The 25,519-nt window shown below is 31.6% G+C and overlaps 2 protein-coding genes across 3 annotated transcripts in view; one reads left to right on the top strand and one right to left on the bottom strand.

Annotated features, from left to right (window-relative positions):
• RIK (RS2-interacting KH protein) overlaps positions 1–4,234 on the bottom strand; it is a 5,515-nt gene extending 1,281 nt beyond the window's left edge. Inside the window, exons 1-10 of the mRNA XM_089785365.1 lie at positions 3,947–4,234; positions 3,078–3,291; positions 2,299–2,400; positions 2,153–2,187; positions 1,986–2,061; positions 1,651–1,782; positions 1,483–1,560; positions 882–975; positions 628–745; positions 1–511 (exon numbers count right to left, since the gene is read on the bottom strand). Of these exons, the coding sequence (XP_089641491.1) occupies positions 1–511; positions 628–745; positions 882–975; positions 1,483–1,560; positions 1,651–1,782; positions 1,986–2,061; positions 2,153–2,187; positions 2,299–2,400; positions 3,078–3,291; positions 3,947–4,023 (1,437 nt within the window). The 5' untranslated portion in view covers positions 4,024–4,234. The remainder of the gene's footprint in view (positions 512–627; positions 746–881; positions 976–1,482; positions 1,561–1,650; positions 1,783–1,985; positions 2,062–2,152; positions 2,188–2,298; positions 2,401–3,077; positions 3,292–3,946) is intronic.
• Positions 4,235–14,353: 10,119 nt separating this feature from the next.
• Positions 14,354–19,657, top strand: LOC110426656 (alpha/beta-Hydrolases superfamily protein). Of its 2 annotated transcripts, none has more exons than XM_021441933.2 (10): positions 14,354–14,929; positions 15,482–15,576; positions 15,656–15,753; positions 15,880–15,929; positions 16,207–16,302; positions 17,341–17,430; positions 17,534–17,626; positions 17,782–17,877; positions 18,549–18,614; positions 19,214–19,657. In XM_021441933.2, exons 1-10 carry the CDS (start codon positions 14,708–14,710, stop codon positions 19,310–19,312), a joined length of 1,005 nt encoding a protein of 334 aa, XP_021297608.1. In that variant the 5' UTR covers positions 14,354–14,707; the 3' UTR covers positions 19,313–19,657. The 2 variants fall into 2 exon arrangements, with proteins under 2 accessions (XP_021297608.1, XP_021297607.1); XM_021441932.2 differs by having other exon boundaries at positions 14,356–14,929; positions 19,190–19,657.
• Positions 19,658–25,519: the final 5,862 nt, after the last annotated feature.

Raw genomic sequence — 25,519 nt, 5'->3', positions numbered from 1 at the left:
TCTTGCAGGGCCCTTTGAACCAGCTGGTAACTCCTGAAACTTCCGCTTTTGTGGAAGCCATTGCTCCTTCTCTAAAGTAGAGCTAGCATTTGATTTGGATACTGTGCTGGAAACTGAGGTTGTAGGAACACCCATGCTTGATACGGATGTTGCAGGTACAACACTAGAGGAGATTGGAGATGATTGTCTAAGAGCTAATGCTACCTGTTGTAATGGTGTGGCTTGGGGGTATATCCCACCATATCCGCTATAGCTTGTCCCTCTAGACCCTAAAGGCTGTGGATAACCAACTGCATTTGCCTGGATTGGCCCAGAGTTAGGCATTCCCTCAACCATCCCTTGAGAATTGCCAGTAGTGATCGCAACAGGTGGAGCTGGTGTAGTGACTGCCATTGATGTCAAACCAGCAGCTGAACTAGCATTTACATTTTGTTCACTCCCAGAACTTTGAACTCCAGTCAACAACTGCTGTGGAGGCGGAACTGCACCATAGACTTTACTACATGAAGTCCTAAAATGGTTGGAAAGAAACAAGTTACCCCAGTCCAAAATAAAAACAACCAGACTTTAAATAACAGAGAGATTACAATTTACAATCACCACTCAACAGAATAGAAACCAGCTTACCTGGATGCACCAAATTCTACACTGATAGTGTCCAGGAGATTCTCTGCCAAACGCTTAGCATCATCAAGACTTTTAGGATTATTACTGGATAAGAATAAGTGCAGTGATTGTGGTGTTTCTGCAACCAGTACAAGGCCAGATAAACCATAATTGTTTAAGAAAGAAATCTAAAATAACAGCACAAATCATTAGGTTTACCCAAAAATAAAGAAGGAAAAGAAAAAAGAGGTTGCATTATGCACTGCAAAAACTACCTTCACCCTGCAGGCTCTCAAAGTTTCCAGAACCATGCCCTCTTAGTATGACTGTTGCTCCTGTTTCATTCATAATGTGATTTATATACTGGTCCTGCAAGTACAAAACCAAGCCACCACCAACACAAAAACATGCTCTCCCAGTTGCATGGAGATGTCAGAGAAAGCTCCAAACATTAGAATCTCTCATCTCAAAAATATACATTACAAACTTTAAATAAACTAATGCAACAAAATACTTGAACAAGTAAATGGGTACAACACATACGAGAAATGCCAGATACATGCTGATGCAGTAGAAAGACAATTTGAGCTGAGGGGGTTGTTTAGGGTAGGTAGAATGGGACCATAGTCCACATCCTTGACATCAGATAGTGATTTTCTTTTAATTATGCAAGAAGGTATCACCATCTAATTATACAATCTAAGTCATAGGATAAAATAGCAGTTCTAGCTCTCTGATAATTATAAGCACAGATAGAACTAAATTAATCAGGTAAAAAAATAACAGCAAGATAATATATGGATCAAGAGAAACGTACTATCCATTCAAGGATTAGTAAAAGTGAAAAATTGAAAAGAAAAAAAATGAAAATCTCACATTTGGTCCTCGAATACGAGCAGCAACATTCAATGATGGGTCTGCATCAAAGCCCAAATATACACATGTGCTAAGTACCTGAGAAACCAGATTCAGTTAAAGATTCACCCCATAATTAATTATCTGAATCACATAGTTCACATGATAGGAATTGCAGTGCAAGTATACCTTCACACTGTTGCTCATAGCGGCCATAAAAGAAGAAGAACCTGTCTGTGAGCTCTGACCATGTTTCAACATTTCTTCAACCATTGCAGATGCACGATCTACAGCTAAAATCCGCTCTGCTGTCTCTTTTAACTGCAGTGGTAATTAAACAAGCTTTGTAAATCTTTGTTTTTAAACAGATCAAATATTTGGCTTCTAACATAGTTTTTGTTACTTTTTTTATTTTTACGCTAAGCAAAAGCTCAGACAAGAAGAAAGAAAAAACATTCAATTTCCAGTACAGATATAACAAATTCACCATTAATGCTCTATAAGGATGAACAAGTAACACTTACATGAGCACCAGCGGATATGTGAAGATAGAGAGGCTTTTCACCATCAGGCGGAGCATTTGGTGGGCGATATTTTCCCCTGCACACCAATTAAGCCAAAGCGTTAAAAAGGAAGAACAAAAAAAGATACTTGCTCAAAAGCTTCAGCACATCCGTTTAATGACAATCACCTAGTTATCACCACAGCACCAGTGCACCTTTGAATCTGAAAGATTATCAAAATAATTTACCAACATTGAATAAACAAAAGAATTATTTCCCCAATTTTAACAACAAGAAACCGTTTTTTCCATCTATTCAAAGAAACACAGATTACCTCTTCCTGTGTCTGGCGTTTAGTGAGCTTGTAGCGAATAGAAGATTCCGCATCATTTATTACAATTTCCCGGGCAATTACCAACTCATCCTGGATCTTAGGCTAAATCAATGTAACAAACAAAATACACGATCAGACTTTACAGTTAACAAATTTGTAAGTATGCAGGAAAAAGCAGTTTAGCATATTTCTATACAAACATATCATCAAAAAGCAAAAATATGTCAATGCCATGCACATAGGAGTTCTTTCGGGTAGCCTGTGATAAAAAAACAAAGGCCCAGAGCCGCCTTGATTTGATGAACATTCCACATATGAAACCATCCAGGCAGAAATATCCATAAGTAACAAACTACCGGCAATTACAAAGAAAGGGAAGAAACATCTTGCACACATTCTTACACTAACAATATTTGGCCCGTACATATTAGACTAAATTCAAAAATAATGATATAGCTTAGGCAATCAAGTAACATCCATAACCCTCTCACCAACTTGCTTAAATGCTATTGTAAATCAGGTAGATCAGACAAACTGAACTTACAAATGTACAAACCATCATTTCAAGTACTAATTATTAGCAATAAACATTAACATATGAAAGAACTAAACCACATCTAAAGATAAATATTTGCAAATAGTTCTTATTTTAGATGAGATTCACAAAACAAAGAAAATGGTAACAGAACAAACTATTGCCATCATCCTTGAGCCTCATATACATGTCAGGTGACAATGTGTTTGGTTTGTGCAAAAGCCATCATCTAAACTTATCATACTTGATTTTGTTTTGGTACCACTGCAGCAGCATGCTGTTGGAACACAGGGCTAACAGCTGTACAACTAGCAGCAAGTGGATTCGACAAAAAGGTGCCTGTGACTGGGGATACACCAGGAAGTGGAATGCCACCAAGAGTTCCCAAGTTGCTGAATGGGGCAGCAAATCCAGCCGAAACCAAAGCCTCTGCAGGCTGATCCCACTTTCTCTTTTTTCTGAATAATATTCCAGCTATTAAAAATTGTAACCACCAAGCAAGCATAAATCTACTATACAACAATTAGACAACCACGAATAGAGATTACAAACTTTGTTCAGAAACAACTTTTTATGAGATTTATGCTAATTGTAGGAATAAATGTAGCAAATTCACTAAAAATTCAATAATACACATTTCATAATCAAAATCCTTACTCTAAAATGTAAGTTCGGAAAGGTAGCCAGTAAAAACCTGGATGCACAATCATGACACAACAACAACCTAGTATTGACGATTTCGATATAATCTTTTATCCAAGCTTGCATTGCATGTATGCTCTAGCGCTTGCTTATCGAGAGACAATAACTCGGTCCAACTAGGTTTTTTGTTTTTTGAACCTTTCTAATTATCATTAAATTTAGAGCTCAATTACGCACAAAATTTAAATACTTCAATATATTCCACCGGAAAATGACAATATTTTTCTTCTTTTAAGTTGATTGTTTTTTACTCTAATCAATCAATTCAAATGCTATAAAGTTCAACAAACTTCTTTTGATCAATTCCCAAAAAAAAAGATAGAACTTTTGAATTTAAGAACTTAAGAAGAATAATCACGAAACAATTAAGGTTTAAGAATCGAAACTTAGGACAAAAACGAAATTGGATACCTTTGCCTTGTTTGCGAAGCATCGTTGGTTACAGACGGGTCATTGGAAGAAACCCTAGCGCCACCGTCCTCCGTCATCTCTTTCTAGAAATTTCAAAATTTGGAGAAAAAAAATCAAATCAGTTTTTTTTTCCTTTATACAATTATTATAATTATAAAAAACAGATTTTTTTTTCTGGAATTTGGTTTTGATTGTGGCGTCAAACTGGGAGCCTTTCGGCCTTTTTCCAGATACGGGGAAGTTCGGAGCTTTCGCGGAGAATTGAGAATGGATGGGCACGTGCGAACTGATGTCCATGCTCGATGGGGTCACAAAGTCACGTGCACCACCTTATCAAAATAAAAAAAAATAAAAAAACTCGATTTTATCAAATATGTTATTAACTAGAAATTGGTACAGTTTTTTATTATTTAACTATTATCGATTAAATTTTTTTATATTTATTTTTTAAATCAATATTTTACCTACATAGATTTGACATCTCTAACACTCTTGTTGGAAAGTGAAAAAGGCCCATGTATATTCTATTCTAGGTTTTCAACGTTTTCCTCAGCTTCGAAAGGATAAAATATAAAAGTGAATGTGAAAACATTAAAAAATTAAAGTAAAATATTTTTATTTTTTAAATTTTAAACAAAATTTTAAATATATTTATTAATTTTTTAAATAAAAACTTTATCTTAAAAAATATCAAAGGCTAACTATTAATTAATTATTAATATTTTTATTAATTTGATAATATGATAATATTAAAAAATAATTTTATTTTTTATTAATTTTAAAATTATAATTATATAATTTTTTTACAAAAAAAACCAAAAGAGCATCTAGTGCTTCTCAAGAGCTTGGAATTTTTTAAAAAAAATTTATATAATTATAATTTTAAAATTAATAAAAATATATTTTTTAATTTTTTTCTATTTTTTGTTAAGAGTATTTATGTTTTTTAAGTGAACTGTCAATTTCTAATACTAATAAATTTACTAAAAATTATATATAAAAATTAAAAAGGTGAGATATTTTATTTAAAAATTAAAATAAAATACTTTTACGTTTTTAAGTTTTAATTAAAATTATATGAAAATCTATTAATTTTCAAAATAAATATTTTGTTCTAAAAATACAAACACTATTAAGAGAAGTTACAAAAAAACTAAAATACTTTTTTTATTAATTTAAAAAATTATTATTATATTTAAAAATAAAAAAAATAAATAATATCCAACTCACTAAGAAAAGGAAACACTGGTCGAGGCTCCCAAAGGACCAATGCCCCCTTTAGGGAGCCCCAAATTGAGCTCTTTAAAGGAGCACCAATGCTCCTCTAGGGTGCCCTATCGAGGCTCCCAAGGGAGCACCTGGTGCTCCGCAGATAGGGAGCTCAGTGCTCCCTTAAGGAGCTCAATCGGGGCTCCCCAGGGGAGCTTCGGTGCTTCCACATGGGGAGCTTTGTTTTTAATTAGTAACAAATGATAAAAGATAATATAAAAATATAATAATAATTATAAAAATTAATTAAAAACAAAATTACCTTTTTATTTTTATTATATCAGTAAATTAATAATTAATTAATAATTAAATTTAAATGTCTAATAAAAAATATTTTTTAAAAATAAATTTTTTATTTTAAACATTAATAAATTTACATATAATTTTGATCAAAATTTAAAATAATAAAAATATTTTACACTAAAAATAAAGTTGACGGAATTAAACTTGATCATCTAGAAAAATTATCTTCGCCCTTTAACAACCTTAACACAATATTCAAAAATATATCTTCCACCCAACCCTCCCCTCCCTAACCTTAACTTAACCGTCCTCGACCTTCCCTCCTCCCTCCCTCAGCCTTTCCTCCTCCCTTGATCAGTTCCCTTGACCCTCCCAACTTTACAAACTCTCGAATATATTTAACTATCTACTTTCGTTAAGTACAAAATACAATTAAACATTAACTTTATTATATCTTTAAAGTTATTTGTATTATTCTCCTTTACTTACTAAGCAATAGAGTTAAAATAAATTTTAAATATAACGTAGCTCGCTCGAAGTCAATTTTGTCATTGCTTGAATACCTTCAAAAACCCCATTTGCACCAACATCACATATTGCCAAACGCAGTGGGCTAGCCATTTGTCCACTGCTAATAGAGATGCCTGGAAAATAGCCTTCTCTTCCCATGGCTATAAAAAACCGCGAGAGAAGCACAGTTGAACAGGGAGCAAAAAAGAGTTTTTTAGTTCTAGAAACCCAAAAAAAAAAGAAAACAAAAAATCTCTAGTTTCTAGCAGCCGATATTATACCCAAAGATCTTTAAAAAAAGCATCCAAAAAAATCAAAAATAAAAAGGAAAATTAAAAACTATTCTCGAGAGAGGGATTTATTTAGGGCTTCTGTGATTCAGGAAGAAAAGAGGAGTTTAGTAAGGAGAGATAAATGGAAGAGAAAAAAAATAGGGAGAAAATGGCGTTCGAATGGAGGAGGCGCTTAGGTTTTGTGGAAGAAAAGAGGGGAAGGCGGTGGAGAGAGAAAATGAGTTGGAAAAATGAAAGCGTCCGTTGAAAAGGGGGTTTTACAGCAGCTTCAAAAGGCCGAAGCATCAAAACGACACCGTTTAAGGAGTTTTTTAACAAAAGAACAAGATGCCAAAACTGCACCAAACAGTGTGTTGCAAGGGAGTGGAGGAAGATCTGAAACGGGTTGGGCTCAGCCCGTTTGGTTCCACCACAAGGCTATTCTGCTTGGGTCAATTTGATCCCAATCTATGTATGAGCTCTCTTTTTCTTTTAGGCTGTTGATTTGGGCTCTGATTATTGAAATTTTTGAGGTTTTTTGCATGCTGTCAGGCCTAATACATCTCAAAAAATATAGAAATAAAAGTATATGTTTCATAGATTAAGGAAAAATCTAAAAATATTTATTTTTATTGTTATAGCTATTAGGATGATGGAAACAGTAAATTATTAAAAAAAGAAGACAAAAAGATAATGTTTAGTTATACCAAATATGTTCAGGTAGGAAAAAAATGGAAATAGATAGAGTATTTAGGTATATAAAATATATTTAGGTAGAAATAATGATTAAATAGCTAGTCATATAAAATACATATATAGGTATAACTAATAACAAAATATTTAGTTATACAAAATTTATATAGCTATATAAAAGAAAAAGAGATATGATAAAAAAATTAAATTAAAATATGTCTAATAAAATGAAATGTTCAAAGGTTTATAAAATAGTTAATTATTAAAATATAACTAGATGTACATAAAAAGAAAAGAAAAGAGAAGTATGATAAAAATAAAAAATTCTAAACATAAAAACATAGAATGGTTTTTTGGAGTTAACCCAATGATGGAATTTCATCCGGGAATGTGAAGAGTCGCATTTTCAAAATAACTTTCCGAAGTACAAAATTCGATTAGGGTTTTCACTAAAGCGTCATGATAAACTTTAATCTTATATCCTAATATCTCGTTAATTCAATTAGTCATCTTAAGTATTTGAAGGAATAAATTCATAGAATATTTTATTTAAAATTAAAATAGTATAGTTATTAATTAATTAAAAAATTATTACAAATAAAAAAATTAATGGAATCAAGTTTTTCAATAAAAAAAGTTTTAAATAATAATAATAATAATAATAAATCATCGATTTAAATAAAACATTCTTAAAAAATATGTGGTAAGAATAAGAGAAGTAGTTAATTATATTAAAATATTAAATATATTACCATAAAAATTGGAATCAAAGAAATTATTTTATAAATGCGTACCATTCATGATTTTATCTTGACATGATACGTGACATATTTATTTTGCTAATGGGACAAGAACCCCTGATGATGGCATTTTTTTCAAAAGACTTATAGAGATGAGTTCTTTCGAGGATATCATTAGGCGAAAAAAAAGTCTAGAGTTCACCAAAGCGTTCGGATGGTCTACAAATAATTTTTTCGATACGTTATTTTTATTTCTTATTATTTAAAATTGATAAACCATGACATCATTTTATAATTGCATCATGTGCATCGATAAAGTCAAATAATTAAACTTTGGTTTAAAAAATAATAAAAACAAAACAAATAAGATGATAATAATAAGTTGGAAAGAAAGGTTAGAAAAAGAAAAACAAAACATGTAAAATCAAGAACAGAATAATGAACAATGATTAAGGAAACATAAGAATAAAATCAAAAGTTAAGATTAAAATAGAATAACATATGATTAAATAGTATTGTCATGGAAAGGATATCATGGGAGTGCTAATACCTTCCCCGTGCATAACCATACTCTTGAGCCTAACTCAAAATCTGCAAACCAGATTATTGTTCTCTAGACGAATTTAAAATCAATTTAGCACCTCATCAAATAGAACGAATTTAATAGATAGCCAATCACACCTAGATAAAAAAAATATTGGTGATGACTCCTAACCACTCTCAAATTTTTTCATGTTTAACGGTTAAGTTTCGAACCTGCATGACATAGTTAACAGCTAATTTAGGAGTTGTTGTGGATGATGGGAAGTTCATATCTTTTTGGCAAGATCCTTAGGCAGAGAATGTGGTTTTGAATATGAATTTTCATGGATCTTAGTATTGGCGGTACAAAAATGGCAGATTGAACTTAGAAGACAACTCTTTAGGTGAGAGTTCTAAAAATGGACAAGGATGCAGAGTCTTATCATAGAATTTACACTTGAAAAAAATTGTAAAGATAATATTATCTAGAAGCCTTTACCAAGTGGTAAGTTAACATCTACTTCTTTTTGTCATGTACCCTATACCCAGTATTCTGAAAATAAAGAATTACTGAAGAAAGTTTGGATTAGCTAGGCTCCTCACAAAGTAAAGGTATTTGTTTGGCAATTAACATCGTAAAGAATAACTGTTAAATTAGAGTTGGCCAAGTGAAAATTAATTGATGATCATGTATATTGTGTTTTGTGCAAAGCTAGTCCATAGACTGTTTCTCATCTCGTCTTTAACTAAGATGCGACATGAACAATATAGAATTTGTGGTGCTAGGATTGGGGGATTGAATGGGTCACTCATGAAAATCCTAGACATTTCTCTTTGGTATGGAGGTCCTTATGGGGATAATCAAGAAGTATGGATTGTTTGGACAATTTGACTTTTTTGTAATGAGATTGTTTTTAATAGAAAATTATGAGATATTTTACAAGTCTACGATCTCATTAAATTACGAGTGGCTACCTAGAGTAAAGCTAATTAGCCGAACATAGTTGAAACAATTGATGATGTGTTTACAATTGCTCATAGATTAATGATGTTGCATAAAGGCAGTTCAATAAGGGAAGATATTTGATGGGTAGTCACTTCTGAAGAGTTGTTTAAATTTAATGTGGATGGTGCTGCTTTAGGAAACTTGGGACCAGAGGGAATTTGAGTGTGTTATGTGATTATAATGGGGTTTTTTTGAATGAGGTTCTCACATTCCATTGGCAAATGTGATTCAAATTATATTGAGTTACAAGCTATCAATAGGGTATTTAATCGTTTCATCTATTACATGAGAGAATCATTCTTAAACTTATGGGTAGAAAGTGATTCAAATAATGCAATATCTAGGATTAATAATTTAGAGAATGCTCCATGGAGATGTAGGCAATGCTTAATTCTAATTGTCAACTTTCAAGCATTAGTTAAGAGTTGGAAAAATCACTCATTTTATGAGAGAAAGAAATGTGGAGGTGGATAAGCTTGCAAAACAAAGTGTTGTCCCAGGTGAGGAACTCTTTGAATTTTTGGAGTCTTGATTTTATTTGTAATAGATTGAGATCAACTTAATTAGGAGTTTTACTTCATATATACGTTACCTTGGGTGGAGGCAACTGTCGTGTGTTCAAACAGTAGCTGTTGAAACATGTATTATTGCATGGTTCAAATAGTTTTTAATCAGGTTTTTAAGAAACTTGGACGTCCCCACATGTAAGTTTTTCGTATTTAGGGGTATTTTTTGTTGTTATTTTTTTTAATTGTACCAATAAAGTTTAAAGAATTTTCTTTGACAATAATAAAAAATATACATACAGCACGTATTAAATAATCCAATTTACATATATGAATTATTCGGGAATAATATTGGTAAAATGTGCAAATGCATGAATATCATTATTGACAATTTTAATTTCGAAGGGAGCTGCTCATGATGTAAAATGGAGATTCAAAGTCTAACTAATCTTGATTATCACGAAATTAAATAACGACTGATAAGGTTCACCAAGTTGAGCATAAATGATAACAATTATGTAATTAGATGTACAAACTCAATAATTCATTATAAAATTATAGGCATTCCAATTATTTATATGTATCCACCACAACCTGACAACTTTGAGCATAGCAAAGTCCCATAACTTGCTTCTTCCCCCATTGTTCCAACACCTCGGCATTGAACCACATTTCAACAAGAATAAGCTACTTTTGGCCACAATGTAGTCAAAATATTTGAGAAGTCCCTGTATTAGAACTATGTTTTTCAATTTAGTCTTTTTACTCAAAATCACAACATTTTAATCTTTTAATTTTGAAAATTATTTTAATTTAATTCTTTTAACATTTTTTATCTAAATTGACCGTTACTGTGCTGATATCGATGTTGACATGACATCAGATGTTGATGTGTCATATAAAGGGGCTTTAGTTGCTAACGTGGCAATGCCACATCACCATCATGATGAAGTAGCATTGCCATGTCAAACTTTGGATATGGATTGCTGACATAGCATTTTTGGGTTCAAGTTGCCATATGGCACTCTTAGAGAGTTGACATAAGATAATTTATTCTTCAAAAGATGCATTTGTTGGAATTTGTGTCATATAAAGGGGTTTTAGTTGCTAACGTGACAATGCCAAGTCACCATCATGATGAAGTGGCACTGCCATGTCATACTTTGGATATGGATTGCTGACATGGCATGTGGCACTCTTAGAGAGTTGACATAAGGTAATTTATTTTTCAAAAGTTGCACTTGTTGAAATTTGAACTCAAGACATCTAATAAATAAATTAATGTCTTTACCATCACACCTAAACTTTTACATTTAATAATCTTTTACTTGAATTTCTTTTGTTCTTTCTTTTTCTTTCTTTTGAAAAAAAGGTTCCAAAAGGTTTTTATGATTATAGTTTTTGAGAGTACAAGAAGGTTCCAAAATGACATAGTTTTATGGAAAGAAAGAAAAAACTAAGAAAGAAAAAGAAAGAAGAAAAGAAAAAAAAATTAAACAAGATATTATTAAATGTAAGAGTTTAAGTGTGATGGTAAAAAGACAAGTTTATTTGCTAGAATTCTTGGATTCAAATCTCAATAAGTGCATTTTTTTAAGACTATATTGCCACGTCAACAATTCATATCCAAAGTGTGATATGACAATGTCACATTAACAACCAAAACCCCTTTATATGAGATGTCATAATCTAATGCCCTGTCAGTATTATATTAGCACCATAACAGTTAATTTGGATGAAAAATGTTAAAGGGACTAAATTGAAGTAATTTTTAAAATTAAAAAATTAAAATATTATAATTTTAAGTAGATGGACTAAATTGAAGAAAATGCTATAATACAGGGACTTTGACCCAAAACAGCCACTAATCTCTTATTGATGCCACAAAGACTAATTATTCATAAAAAATATGAATTAGGATTTGCTAAGTCTAAAAAAAAAACAAGTGATTTGAAGTTCTCCATCATATAAACTGAAAATCTAAATTAACAAATTTATTCTAATAACTACAATATATATATATATATATCTTAACTATGATATTTATTGATTAATTGGTATATTTTACAGATGAAAAAACAACTTAAGTGTTTTTAAGTATTTATTTTAATAATAAGTATATATATATATTTATATATATATTCTCTCTCATTAGAAGAATTTGATTTCAAAGTCCTTTTTTTAATTTTAAATAAAAACCACTATTTAAAAATATTATTAATTAAAACAAAAGAACATGCACATGCCCCTTTCCCATCATCTCCTTTTCTTGCCAATCTTCACATGAAAATAAAAATCCTTTTTAAGATAAGTCAGGCCTAAGTACACTAGTATTTTAATGGTCCTTCACAACAGCCCCATATTCCTTATCGACTTTATATATATATACATGCATACAATTAAAGTTGTCCCCAAGCAAGGACAAGTAATTGAGTTGTCAATTGTCACCTAGTATTTTTTTTTTTTGCATTTTTTTTCTTTGGGTAGATAAAAAATGAAAAGGACAAAGGAAAAAATAAAGGAAAGAGGGAATGAATCAAAGGGAGAGTGAAATTGGTTATGGAATGATTAAATAATAATTGTATTGGCGAAAAAAATAGTTGTGAATAATTTAAAAAATTATATCAATAATAAATAAAAACAAAAACCCTTCAATTAATGTCAATAAGTAATATATTATTGTTGTGAATGATTTTAAAGCCTATATTTATTCTGTGTTACAAATATACTATGTTTATAGTTAATCATATATATAAATATAAACAACATATGATATAAATAATTGAATAAATTTTTTTAAATGAAATAATTTCAATTTTTAATATTAATTTTTGTATGATGATTTTATTATGTAATCTTATTATAATATATCAATTACACCTGCCAGTACGTTCATAATATTATTTATGAAATATATGAACAATTATTTTCAATAAATTTAATTTTATCTCATTATTAAAATTATTATCATAAAAAATGATTATACTTTTACTAACATATATTAAGACATGCAAAAAGAATATAGAATATTTTCAATAATTGAAATCATTTAATAAAAAAAAAGATAAAAAAGTATACTAGTATAAGAAAGATGTGTGCATCAGCATTCAAGAAGTGGGCATCAGAAAACTTATGCCAAGACCAATTTAGTTTCATGAACTAAACTCATCAATATTTTTGCATTAAGCTCCTAAATAAAATTTTGTAAACAAACCCAAATTAGTGTTTCCAAAAGATATTTTCTACTCATGTAATTTCTAATTAATGGGAGCAAAATTAAAATTTTTGGTACACTATAAATTCCTTGCAGGAGCATGCTTTTACGGCTTGAGGCAGTTGCATGAACGGCCAACCCTATACCTAACTAGGTCCTTGAGAAGTAATAATTCCAATAATTATATAAATAAATAAATAAATAATTTAGAATTTTCACTCCGTCGAGAATTTAAAAATAAAAAATATCATCGGAAACATAAAAATTTTAAAAATAACAAATCTTAATCGTAAATGAATTATAATGTTAATCGTGATGTGAATGTAAGAACTCTTTTATAATATATATGAATTTCATACACTATATAATTATAATTTACATTTAAAATAATAAAATATTATTTTTTTTTAAATGATAAAATTTAGAATTTATCCTAAATCACACCATAATGTAAGATTGATCTTAAAGATGCTCTTATGAAGACATAAATTGATATTTAGTCTCAACTTAATCTATAATGCGGTCTCAATTTTAAATTCACCTATTTGAGCCATGCTCACTCTTAAATTAAAATTTTTGGTGCAGTATAAATTCATTGTATGAGTATGCTTCTAGGGTTTGAGACAGTTGCATGAACGGCCAACCCTATACCTAATTAGGTCCTTGAGAAATAATAATTCCAATAAATAAATAAATAAATAAATAGTTTTGAAACTTTGCTCCATTGAGATTGTAAAAATAAAAAAGTTATCAACATCACTGAAGCATTGTAAATTTAAAAATAACAAACCTTAACAGTAAATGAATTATAATGTTAATCGTGATGTGAATGTAAGAATTCTTTTATAATATACATGAATTTCATATACTATTTGATTATAATTTACATTTAGAATAATAAAATATTATTGTTTTAATAATTGTTTTTTTAAAAAGATAAAATTTAAAAACTATCCTAAATCACATCAAAATGTAAGAATATGATCTTAAAGACACTCTCATGAAGACATAAATGGATATATAGTAATTACGTATTTGAGCCATCCCCACTCTGAAATTAAAGTGTCTCATATGACATAATAATAATAATAATAATATTATTATATATTTAAAATTAATATCAATAAAAGGTTATTGATAATATTTGAATGTAAAATCACATATCAAGTGTAGAGTTAAGTTACGAATTGGTCTCAATTCCTTGTTAATTTTATTTCCAATCTTTCACCTACGATTACTGAAAACAGTTGGTAACTCCACGTCCGATGCAAAATTACTGGACAGGAAGCTACTTCACCAGAAAAAGAAAGAGAAACTATCTTTAAATTTTCATTTTGTGAAAAATCAAATGTAACTATTCTTGAATCCCTCATTAAAGAAGATTCTAATTGTCAAAAAAGTTAGTTTAGAAATTTAATACTACTAGTTATGAGCCCGTGAGAGTGGACCTCACTGCAGAGGTTGCCAAGTCCCAGTCTACCAGGCATCTGAGTTATTGTGGCCTCTTGGAGAACGCGCTAAGCCGAGTTTCATCACCAATGCTGCCGGCAGCATGTTATGAAACAAGTACATCAAAAAACATCCCATTGCTCAAATGAAGTTTTTGTCAACCATATATTAACTGTTCACTTTCACTTACCTCAGCAACAGTCCTTTCAAAAGTACCCTTGTCTGAAAGCTTGTTTTTGGCTTTCTGTTCTGCTCTGTTTTGATTTGTTTTTGTTCGTAAGCTTTGATAATCATTTGTTTTGTTTTAAAGTTACATCAATTTGGAAAAAGAAAAAGTATGATGATGGCTGCTGTTAAGTTCGGGTCACTTCCACCAGCAGCACTAGGAGGAGTTACAGTAACAAAGAAATGTGTGAGATCTAGTGGTGGAGTTAGAGTGGTTGGTGAATGTGGCGGTGGTGGTAACGGGTTCCCTTCTTTTCTTCCTAAAGAGGTTGAGAAAATCAAAGACCCTTTTGCTAGAAATTTGGCTAGGAGGATAAAGAGGCTCCCAGTACAGGTTAATTCTTCTTTCTTCCCTGGAGTCTAGTCTTTCTATTTGCTTGCTTCTTCTTTTTTTTTCTCTATTTCCTGAGGGCCAACAATTGTTTTTTGGCATTTTTAAAAATTGGTAGCTTTTGGTGGATGTGACGGGCAAGTTTAGATTTTGGTGTAGATTTCAAAATTCTAGAGAGAATCAAGGTTGTTTCATTGATTGAGTTCTGGAATAAAATAATAGGCTGTAAATGTGGTTTGTATCAATTTTCCCTTTTCCGTTTAATATAACGCAGGGTGGGGAATGGTTTTTTTTATTTTTTGTCTAAAAATTATCTGCCTGTTTTTTACTTCTACTTCTGTTGGATCAATCAAGCAGGGAAAACCCTTCTATTTCTATTATTAGCCTAAATTCTTATTAAGACCCAACCTGATAACTAGGTGAATGCATGTGTCTCTGCGTTTTCCAGAGGGAGCTATGGTGTAGAATTTTACCTGTCATTATTTACTCTGGTTTTAAACTATCCTTTGGTTTTCTCACGTTGGAACTAATATAAAGTTCTTGTCATAAATGCAGATTGAATGTTCTGACAGTTTTATAATGAGTAGTTGTGTACAACCTCTGACACAAAGGGATGCCAATCCAGTTGTTCTTCTCCATTGCTTTGACAGGTTAGTAACATATACATGCACTTTATTGTAAGCATCCTACTTCCTGCTGAACGTGTTTCGATATGTTGTTGTCACTTAGTTCTTGTTTGGAATGGAGGCGTGCGTACCCATTGCTTGAAGAATCTGGCTTGGAGGCATGGGCTATTGACGTTCTTGGCTGGGGCTTCTCTGATCTAGGTTCATCCTCCCATCCCAACTCTATTTCCACTACATTTTGTCTTTATTTCTATTTCTTGCAGATTGCTGATAATAATTGGTGTTATATTTTTTGCTTTTGGTTCTGTTTTTTCTAACCTTGACTAGGAAGGCTTCCACCATGTAATGTAGCATCTAAGCGTTTCCACCTCTATCAGGTATATTCATCATAAATTCTTTTATTCTCAAAACTTTTTACCATTACTTAAGTTGTTCAGATGTCTCATGCGATGAGCCAGAGTGGTTTAAATTTTCGTTTCAAGTGTTGCTGTGACTGTATATCTTAAAATTGCAACACACATTTGTCTTCTGGTTGTCATTCTGGCTTGAGATGTGTGGATGATCTGGGTACATGTGCACTTTGCATTGGTCAGTGGAGATCATTTAGATCAGTCCTTGAGTTTTGATCTGTAATTTGTTTTCTATTTAATCTAGCTTTGGAGTTCCTACATCAAAAGGCCAGTGGTATTAGTCGGACCAAGTCTTGGTGCTGCTGTTGCAATTGATTTTGCAGTAAATTATCCAGAAGCTGTAAGTCTCTCCTCTATGATTTAGCTTATTCTCATGGCTGACGTTTTATAAATGTTTTGTCTGCAAAAATATTACACTGCTTGTCCGAGTGCCTGTCCATGGTCTACTATCATATATATATGTATCTTACTGCACTGGAAGATGTCAAATGGTTCATTAAATTGAAATTCAAAGAAAAATGTATGCCAAAGAACTTGATAGTTGAGTGCAGCTAAATAATTCTTGTCCAATCATCTGAGCTTTCCCACTATTTATTGCTGTAGCTCTTGACTGGAGTATATGAACTTTGAAATCATATTAACATATGGGAAATTCATCTTTGGCTGAAATGGTAGAATGAGGGTTGGAAATGAACTGGTTATCAATGAACAGAATGTTAGGCTAACCTGCCTCAGGTCATGATGATTTACAATGATTTTGGGACTGAAAATCCTGGCACTTAATGATAGTTATGCTGTCAAGGAATTCAAAAAGATTTACATGAATCTGTTGGTTTTCTACTTTGGTGTTCTTTATTTATTTGTTAAGAAATTCAATTTGGAACATCAGCCACAACAGTTGTTCCAATTTCTTTTTCTTTTCAAAATATATAAAATTGAAGGCCAGCGGATTCTCAATTTCACTCTAAAGTTGTTGGTTTTGAACATTTAGGTGGCGGATGTGGGTATGAGACCTATAGACAGCACATTCCAGTGTACTCACAATGAGAAAAGAAATTGAGCTAGATATATAAAGAAGCAATGTGAATAAGAAATCCCAAGTAGTAATAACTTAATTTGTTGGGATAGCCTTTAAATCCTTTGAATTTTTTGAGCCGTGGATTATACTTCCGCTCCAATTAAGGTAGAGATATATCCACATATGTAGCTGTTGCAGAGGCATTCTGGCCTCTGTATATGCCTTAGTATCTCTTACTCAAATATTCTCAGTTTGGTTTTACTCTTACACTTGCCTTTTCTCTTAACCTCACTTGCTTCGAGTCTGGTTACTTGTGTTTGGTGTTTGTGTGCTAGTAACAAATTTTTCTCTATTTCTCAGGTAAAAAAGTTGGTTTTGATCAATCCAAGTGTATATGCAGAAGGCACAGGAAACCTTGCAAAGTTGCCAAAAGTAGTAGCCTATGCTGGGGTAAGTTTCCATGTGTATTAATTATGTGACCTTCCTGTTTTACTCATTTATTTCGTCTATCAATGAACATATTACTAACATGTTACTAATGCTTATGAATCAGGTTTCTTTACTAAAAACATTCCCTTTACGTTTTTATGCAAATCTATTAGCTTTCAATGGCATACCATTATCCAGGAGCTTAGACTGGACAAATGTAAGTTTCAAGTTCTGACATGATTTATTCCTTTTATTGCTGTGTCACCATTTTAACATTGAGATTTAATGTACTGTTGAGTTTTCTCATGCAACATTGCAACATTGCTATGTATAAAAGCTAATCTCCATTTTCGATTTCATATGTCAACCTAGGTTGGCCGCTTGCACTGCCACATGCCTTGGTGGAAAGATGCAACTGTTAATTTTATGGTTAGTGGAGGCTACAATGTAGTGTCCCAAATAAAGCAGGTACAGTGATGAAAACTTTGAGGTTCACATGTGTGCTTAAAGAGCAAGCATCAGTCCTTTAGCTCTTACATGTGGTTTGTAACATCTTGTTCTCATAATACATGGAACATATACACCTGAAAAAATTTAAATATATCCAAGCAAATCTGTGCTTTTCTGAGAACATGTGCTCCTTTTGCTGCTAGTTAGCTTTTATTTGATATTATCAAATTTTCTTAACGCTTGGATCCTTTAGAATTCATCTCATGAAGAAATGGAAAGTTAATGCTTAATTTCTTTGTGGTGATAAGGATATGTTATGAAATTGGATAAAGTTAGTTGTGAATTCTTGTCATGCATATGCGGTGAAGAATATTTTATGGCTATCTTTTCCATTTTTTTTCTTTTTTGAAGAGATATTCTACGGCTATCAGCCTGATGCATAAACCATGGGGAGGCCAAAATAAAAGATTTTGAGACATAGTTTTGACTCTTTTCTAAATATTTGGTATGGTTGTAATGAAGTTGAGTCAACTTAATGGCACTCTCGCTTATCTTGATTTTAAAAGTCAACTCGAACTGGACCAAAATGTTATTTTATCATTTGATGTACTTAAATACACTCAAATAACAAGCTGTTTGTGAAGCAGAAACTATTGTTGTAACATTGTGTCTGAACTCTGTTTCTGCAGGTGAAGCAGAAAACACTAATCATCTGTGGTGAGAACGATAAGATAGTGAGCAACCAACTGGCAATGGTGAGTTTTCGGCCTTTCAGGCTGTTGTTTATGAGCTCCTAATTCAAGTTATCAGGTTATTACTTAGGGGCTCTTGCTTCAAATATGAATAATTCCATACAAATACAATTTCCATACAGCATTACAGTTGCTGGGATATTTTCATCCTTTTGAAAAACGAGGCCATAATTTTAATTCATAAAATCTCCTCAATTCTTGAATTCCAATAATTTATGGACTAAAATTTAACATACACACAGCACTCCTTCTGATACAAACAAGCAGCCTGGTTTGGTTTTGCACTATTTACCCTTGAAATCATACATGACCACATGGAATAGTCAAGCAACCAGCAGAGCTACTTTCTGAACAGTTTCTCTCATTGTTTCTTCTTGATGCTCCTAATAATGTCCATTCCATTGCCATTGATACTAATTGAAGGCAATATCAGCCTGCTAGACAAGTTGCAAACTTGACTTTATGTATTTCCCCTAGTGCATGGACCTTTTCAATAAACAACCAGGACAATATATATAAGGTTTAACTACAGCTTCTGATTTTTTTTAAAAAAAAAAACGTTTATTTTGACATGTTAGAGACTGCTTTTTGAGCTTCCAAAGGCAAGAATGCAACGAGTACCAGATAGCGGTCACCTTCCTCATGTTGAGAAGCCTCGCCGTGTTGTAAAGTTGATTGCAGATTTTGTTCAAAGCAATTAGCTGCTGAAAGAGAGAAAGGACCATTGCAGAAGATTTGTCGAAGGGAGTTGCTTTCCAATCTCCATTAGGGTGCTGATGGTTTTTCAGTTCATCAAGTGGTAACACAATTGTGGATTTTTCTAATTGTTTTTCCCTTTTAAGGTAGGTCCTGGGGTACATGTAATGTATATAATATATGTAAAAGAAAAAAAGCCATTAGATGACATGTTACATATCTTAGAGAGACAAAAGAAAACTATTCATAGACAATGTAATTGGAGTATCTGAATGTTTATTATAGAAATCTTGGAAATCCAGGTTTACTACTGATCTTGAAAATAAAATATCAGCTGCATTGAGACTAAATCTTGCGGTGTCTCCATCACTGAGTTCAAGACGTTGTCATTCACTTGTACACGCATAATATATATATGAGATTTAGGACTCACTAGTCTTTCCTCCCATTGCATTTTGTTTTACATTTCATTTTTTAACATATTAGAGGTTAAATGTTCAAATTGGAGTTAAACGTTTGGATATTTTTTTCATTTAAAGGTTAAACGCTTCAATTACGACAATTAAGAATAACACGTTTTCAATTTTTTACAATTAAGTGCTAAGTTGACAGGTTGATGGAATGTGTATCACACGTGATAGAAAATTACGTGAGTGATGATATGGCATGTTGAGAAATGTTATTGTTACTTTTTGTGAAAAAAAAAAATTATTAATGTTATAATAAAAAATATAGTTACACATACTATGTTTTAAAATTTAATTGTTAAACGTCATGTTGAAAATATAATTGTTATATACTATATTGAAAAATGTAATTATTACATGTTATGTTGAAGATTTAATTATTATACGTCATGTTGAAAATTTAGTTGTTACACATCATATTGAAAATTTAATTGTTATATATCATATTGAAAAAAGTAATTGTTACAAGTCATGTTAAAAATTTAATTGTTACACGTCAGGTTGAAATTTTTAATTATTACATGTCATAATGAAAAAACTATTACACATCATGATGAAAAATTGTTACACGTCATGTTATAATTTGAATCGTTTTTACTTGACAAAAGAACTTTCTGATAAAATTATCATTCCGTGTCTTACACAACAAGTCAACATCCACAATATGTGTGTCTTAAATACATCAAACGTCTCTCGCCTTAATCTTTAATTGTAAGGAACTGAAAACGTTTAATACTAGATTATTATAATTGAGACGTTTGACTTTAAATTCACAAAAACCCAAAGATTTTGACCCTAAATTGAGTATTTAGTTTATATTAGAAGAACATACATGTCATACTAAGACTTTTTATCAACTCACAATCAATAGTGTGCTTGTACGTCAAATGAACATATAACCCGTTTATTTGTTTTATATTTCAAATTACTTATTCATAATTTTTTTTACAATTTTAGCATTAAAAAAACATAGAACATAAATTTTATGAAAGGATTTTAAAAATTTTAATATAAATATACTAAAATTAACTTTTTCTCTAAGTTTCCTAAAAATCAAAGGAAAAAAAAGGATAGAAGGAATAACATATAAATATATATATATATATATATGAGTAAGATATTGGAAAATCTTTTATTGATGAAAATGGTCACATTTGTTCCTTATATGCATTAATATCAATAATGATGCACAATATCTAGAACAATTTAAGTTTGAGAACATAGTCAAAATTCCTTCAAATGTTTGTGTTAATGTTTGCAAAACAGATTCTAAATGTTTTGACTTATGGCATTATAGGTTTGGACATGCGGCTATTGATGAAATAAAGATGATTCGCAAATTTTTTTTCAAAAATTTCTTGTAATAGTGAATTACCATGTGAGGTTTGCCTTTTAGTAAAGCAAAAGAGATTATCTTTTCCTACGCATGTTCAAAGCACTACATTTGCTTCTGAGTTAATTCATGTTGATGTTTGGGGACCTTATACTACTGCTACATTAGAAGGTCATCATTATTTCCTTACAATAGTTGACGATTTTTCAAAGTTCACATGGATATTTTTAATGAGAGCAAAATCAGATGTATTGTCATTAGTCCCTTCCTTTTATAACTTGATTCAAAATCAGTTTAATGTCACCATTAAACAAATAAGATCAAACAATGGCTTGGAATTCAACTTTATTGAATTTTATGCATCTAAGGGTATTGTGCATCAGTTGTCCTATGTAGAAACACCATAGCAAAATGGTGTTGTTGAAAGGAAACACCAAACATTGTTGATGGTTGCAAGGTCTTTACTATTTCAATCTTGTATGCCAGCTAAATTTTGGGGGGAAGCCATTTTTACTGCAGCCCATATAATAAATAGAATTCCTTCATCTGTCCTTAGGAATATATCTCTATATGAAAGGTTATTTGAAAAACCCCTTTCTTACAATCACCTTAGAGTATTTGGATGTCTTTGTTTCACATCTACTTCGACACATAATAAGAAGAAATTTGATAAAAGAGCATCCAAGTGTGTCTTCCTTGGTTATCCAGTTGGCATTAAAGGTTACAAAGTGTATGACATCGATGCACAAAAGGTCCTTATTTCAAGGAATGTGGTTTTTCATGAAAGTTCCTTTCCGTTCCACACCAGTACTATATCTACGTCACCATTTGACTGGTCACAAACATCTGGTCTGCATGAGTCAAATCTTCATGTTTTTGACACTTTTCCTAGCAATTTTCTTTCTAAGCAGAGTTCAATATCACAGACAAATTCTTTTGAGTCAACCACTTCACCTAGTTCAGTTCATGTCCTTGAAAGTAATCTCAATTCTCTAACTTTACATCAAGAAAATTCTTTCACTAATGATTCTGTTTCACCTCAAACTCAGAAAAACATATCCCTTGTTGATCATTCAGTTCTTAGGAAAAGTACTAAAGTTAGACATTTGCCTAGATATTGGGAAGCCTATCAACATAATCTTGATGCTTAATCTAACAAAGTCACAACATATCCAATTACTAGATACCTATCAGACACTCAACTGTCACTTGCACATAGGATTTTTACTGCCTCTCTATCACAAACACCTGAGCCTCAATATTACCACCAAGCTGTTAAACTGTCTCAATGTAGGGTAGCAATGGAATTGGAATTGAAGGCTTTGGAAGATAATGGTACATGGACTGTAGTTCCTTTACCTCATGATTCACATGCAATAGGCTGTAAATGGGTCTATAAAGTGATGATGGACTCAGATGGCACAGTGGAAAGGTACAAGGCTTGGTTGGTTGCCAAAGGGTATAACCAAAGAGAAGGTTTTGACGACCAAGAAACCTTCAGTCCAGTGGCTAAGCAAACCACTGTTAGAGTCTTCTTAGCACTTGCAGCAGCTTGTAATTGGTTCTTGTCACAACTTGATATCAACAACGCATTTTTGAATGGAGATTTAGAAAAAACCACCTACATGGAGCTTCCTTAAGAGTATGTGTTTAAGGGGGAGTGTTCATCTAATTTAAGAATGGTATGCAAGCCACACAAGTCTTTATATGGGCTTAAGCAAGCTTCCAGGCAGTGGAACTCTAAACTCACTACTTCCTTGATTCAAAATGGATTTTGTCAGTCAAAGTCTGATTACTCATTATTTACCATGACCAAGAATAATGATTATGTTGCAATTTTGGTGTATGTTGATGATATTCTTACTAGCAACTCATCCATGGAAGTTGTCGATTAAGTCAAAAGTTACTTAAATGCACAATTCAAGTTGAAGGACTTAAGAAGATTGAAATATTTCCAAGGACTTGAAGTTGGAAGATCAACTGAAGGAATATCTATTTGTTAAAGGAAATACACACTAGACCTTTTAGAAGAGCATGGCTTGTTAGGCACAAAACCAGTGTCGACTCCTATTGACTATAATCACAAGCTGTCCAAGGCCACAGATGAAGAACAATTAGCAGATCCCACAACTTACAGACAACTCATTGGTAAGCTGTTATATCTTACTTTTACTAGACCTGAAATCTCATATAGTGTTCAAGTTTTATCCTAATTTATGACAAACTAGGGCATGAACACTTAATGGCAGTATACAAGGTATTGAAGTATTTAAAATCTGCACTTGGACAAGGACATTTGATGAAAACTGATTCAAAAATAGAAATCATAGCTTACACAGATAGTGGCACACAGTTCAACAGAAGCTGAGTACCAATCGATGGCGTCTGCATGTTGTAAAATTGTGTGGTTAAAGTCATTGCTAACAGATTTTGGTTTTGAGCATAAAAGCACAGTAAAGGTATATTGTGACAATCAGTCTGCCCTCCATATTTCAAAGAATCCCATGTTTCATGAGCTGACAAAACATATAGAGATTGATTGCAATATCATTCTAGATAAGGTGCCGGAAGGTATAACTAAACCGTTGCATATACATACTAAATCATAGATTGCTGACTTATTCACAAAAGCATTACAACTGAGACAATTCCATCATTTACTCAGTAAGACGTCTGTTCACAACATTCACATACATCTTAAGGGGGAGTGTTAATGATGATGAAGTTGTGAATTACAACGGCCTTAATTGAAGAAAGGACACGTGATATGCACATTGTATAGGCAAAATAAAAGGCACGTGACTATCATGTATGAGCTGTAAATTTGCACAGCAGTAAATATATACAACCAAAATTATTGTTACTGATTTTTAGCCGAGGATTTTTCTCTTTCTATTCCAAGGTGTTGGAAGGCTTTCTAGATGGTTCTGACAAGTCATATAATAGCAACTTTATATTCATTCGATTGTGAGCTGAGAAATAAAGCAATATTTTTCAATCATTCATTCTTGATCAATGTCTATTCTCCCGAAATGACAGACAACATAGGGATGCTAATTGCTCTAGTCGACTTACTCCCCAACAGTGTTTGGTGGTAAAATCAACCTGGAGTAGACTGAATGGTTTAAGACTAAATTCTGATGCTTCTTTGTTTGATTACAGCAACTGTGCACAAATGGCTGCGAGTTTTATTGTTAGAAATAGTGATGGAGCTATGGTACTTGCGAGAGCGAAATGTGTTTTACACTCCACGGCTATTCCAAATGCAGAGTAAAGAGCACTATTATAGGCCCTTTTGGTTTGTTTAGAGCATAATACTGCTATAACTGAAATAGAGATTGACAATAAGGTGGTCGTGGGGTGGTTGACTATAAAAACTATATGGGGGCATCTTACATTTTAGTGGAAGATTGTATTGAACTGATTAGAACTTTGCAGGTCTAGTTAGTTAGTTTTGCTCCAAGAGAGACTAACATGGCGGCACATGAGATTGCTAAACATGCAAAAGTGGAGAGAATCTTCGTTCTTGCCATCAGCTAACAGCTATCAAAGATGTGGTGCTTCAGGATGTTTCTCAGCTAAATTAAATAGAGTAAAGAAGTTTTATTGGGTTAATCTAGAGATAAAACATGTAAAGTTGGGTACTCATTTTTCTTTTAGTCATGCATTTTATCCCATTGGGTTTTTCCATGACATGATTTTGAATGAGGCTCATTTTTCATGCATTAGGTGCATTGTGAGATTGGGTTTCATGCAAGATTGATATGTTTTACGTATTATTCTCGTAGTGTAATTGCTTTTGATGATTAAGAAAATATTCGCCTTTCTTTTTTTGTTTAAAAATCTATTTATGAATAAGAATCCTAATTACATTAAATAGTTTTCATTAAAAAAGTTTTTCTTAATTCTAACAATATTGAATAATATTATAAAATTTTAATTATATATAATTAAATCATTTAGTAATAACATTTATCTAATTTTTTTTTGAAAAGTAAATTTGTCTAATTTTTAAATATATAAAAAATTTAATTGCATCCAATGACTTTCATTAGAAATATTTTTTATTACAAATATTATTAAAATTCATCATATCTGTAAATAAGAATTCTAATTGTATTGAATGATTTTTATTAAAATATAATTTTTTATTTTTTAATAATATTAAACAATTTATAAATTAATATGACAATTTCAAATTATAGATAATTGAAATATTAGGTACCTTTTAATGTATAATTATCTTTCAATTATAATGTCTTTTATTATAGCTAATTAGCTTTACACTTGTAAAGTCTTGTTGAAACTTTATTTAAAAAAAAAAATTATCAAGGGTTAAATTAGAAAATCCAAAAAACTAGGGTGGCTGATTTGAAGTTTAAACATAACTAAAACCCTAGCCCTCACTTCTT

Source organism: Theobroma umbraticum, unplaced genomic scaffold (assembly GCF_002168275.2).
Source record: "Theobroma umbraticum cultivar Fairchild unplaced genomic scaffold, ASM216827v3 scaffold_12.0, whole genome shotgun sequence".
NCBI lineage: Eukaryota > Viridiplantae > Streptophyta > Magnoliopsida > Malvales > Malvaceae > Theobroma > Theobroma umbraticum.
The sequence above is the reverse complement of the archived record's forward strand: the minus strand, read 5'-3'. Positions and strand labels throughout refer to the sequence as shown.

Bases quoted from the DNA above. Each gene is read 5' to 3' on its own strand.
- LOC110426656 (XM_021441932.2), top strand. From the start codon at position 14,708: ATGATGATGGCTGCTGTTAAGTTCGGGTCACTTCCACCAGCAGCACTA. The intron at 15,577-15,655 runs GTTAGTAACATA...GTTGTCACTTAG, and splicing joins CTTCTCCATTGCTTTGACAG to TTCTTGTTTGGAATGGAGGC. The intron at 18,615-19,189 runs GTGAGTTTTCGG...TTGACATGTTAG, and splicing joins TGAGCAACCAACTGGCAATG to AGACTGCTTTTTGAGCTTCC.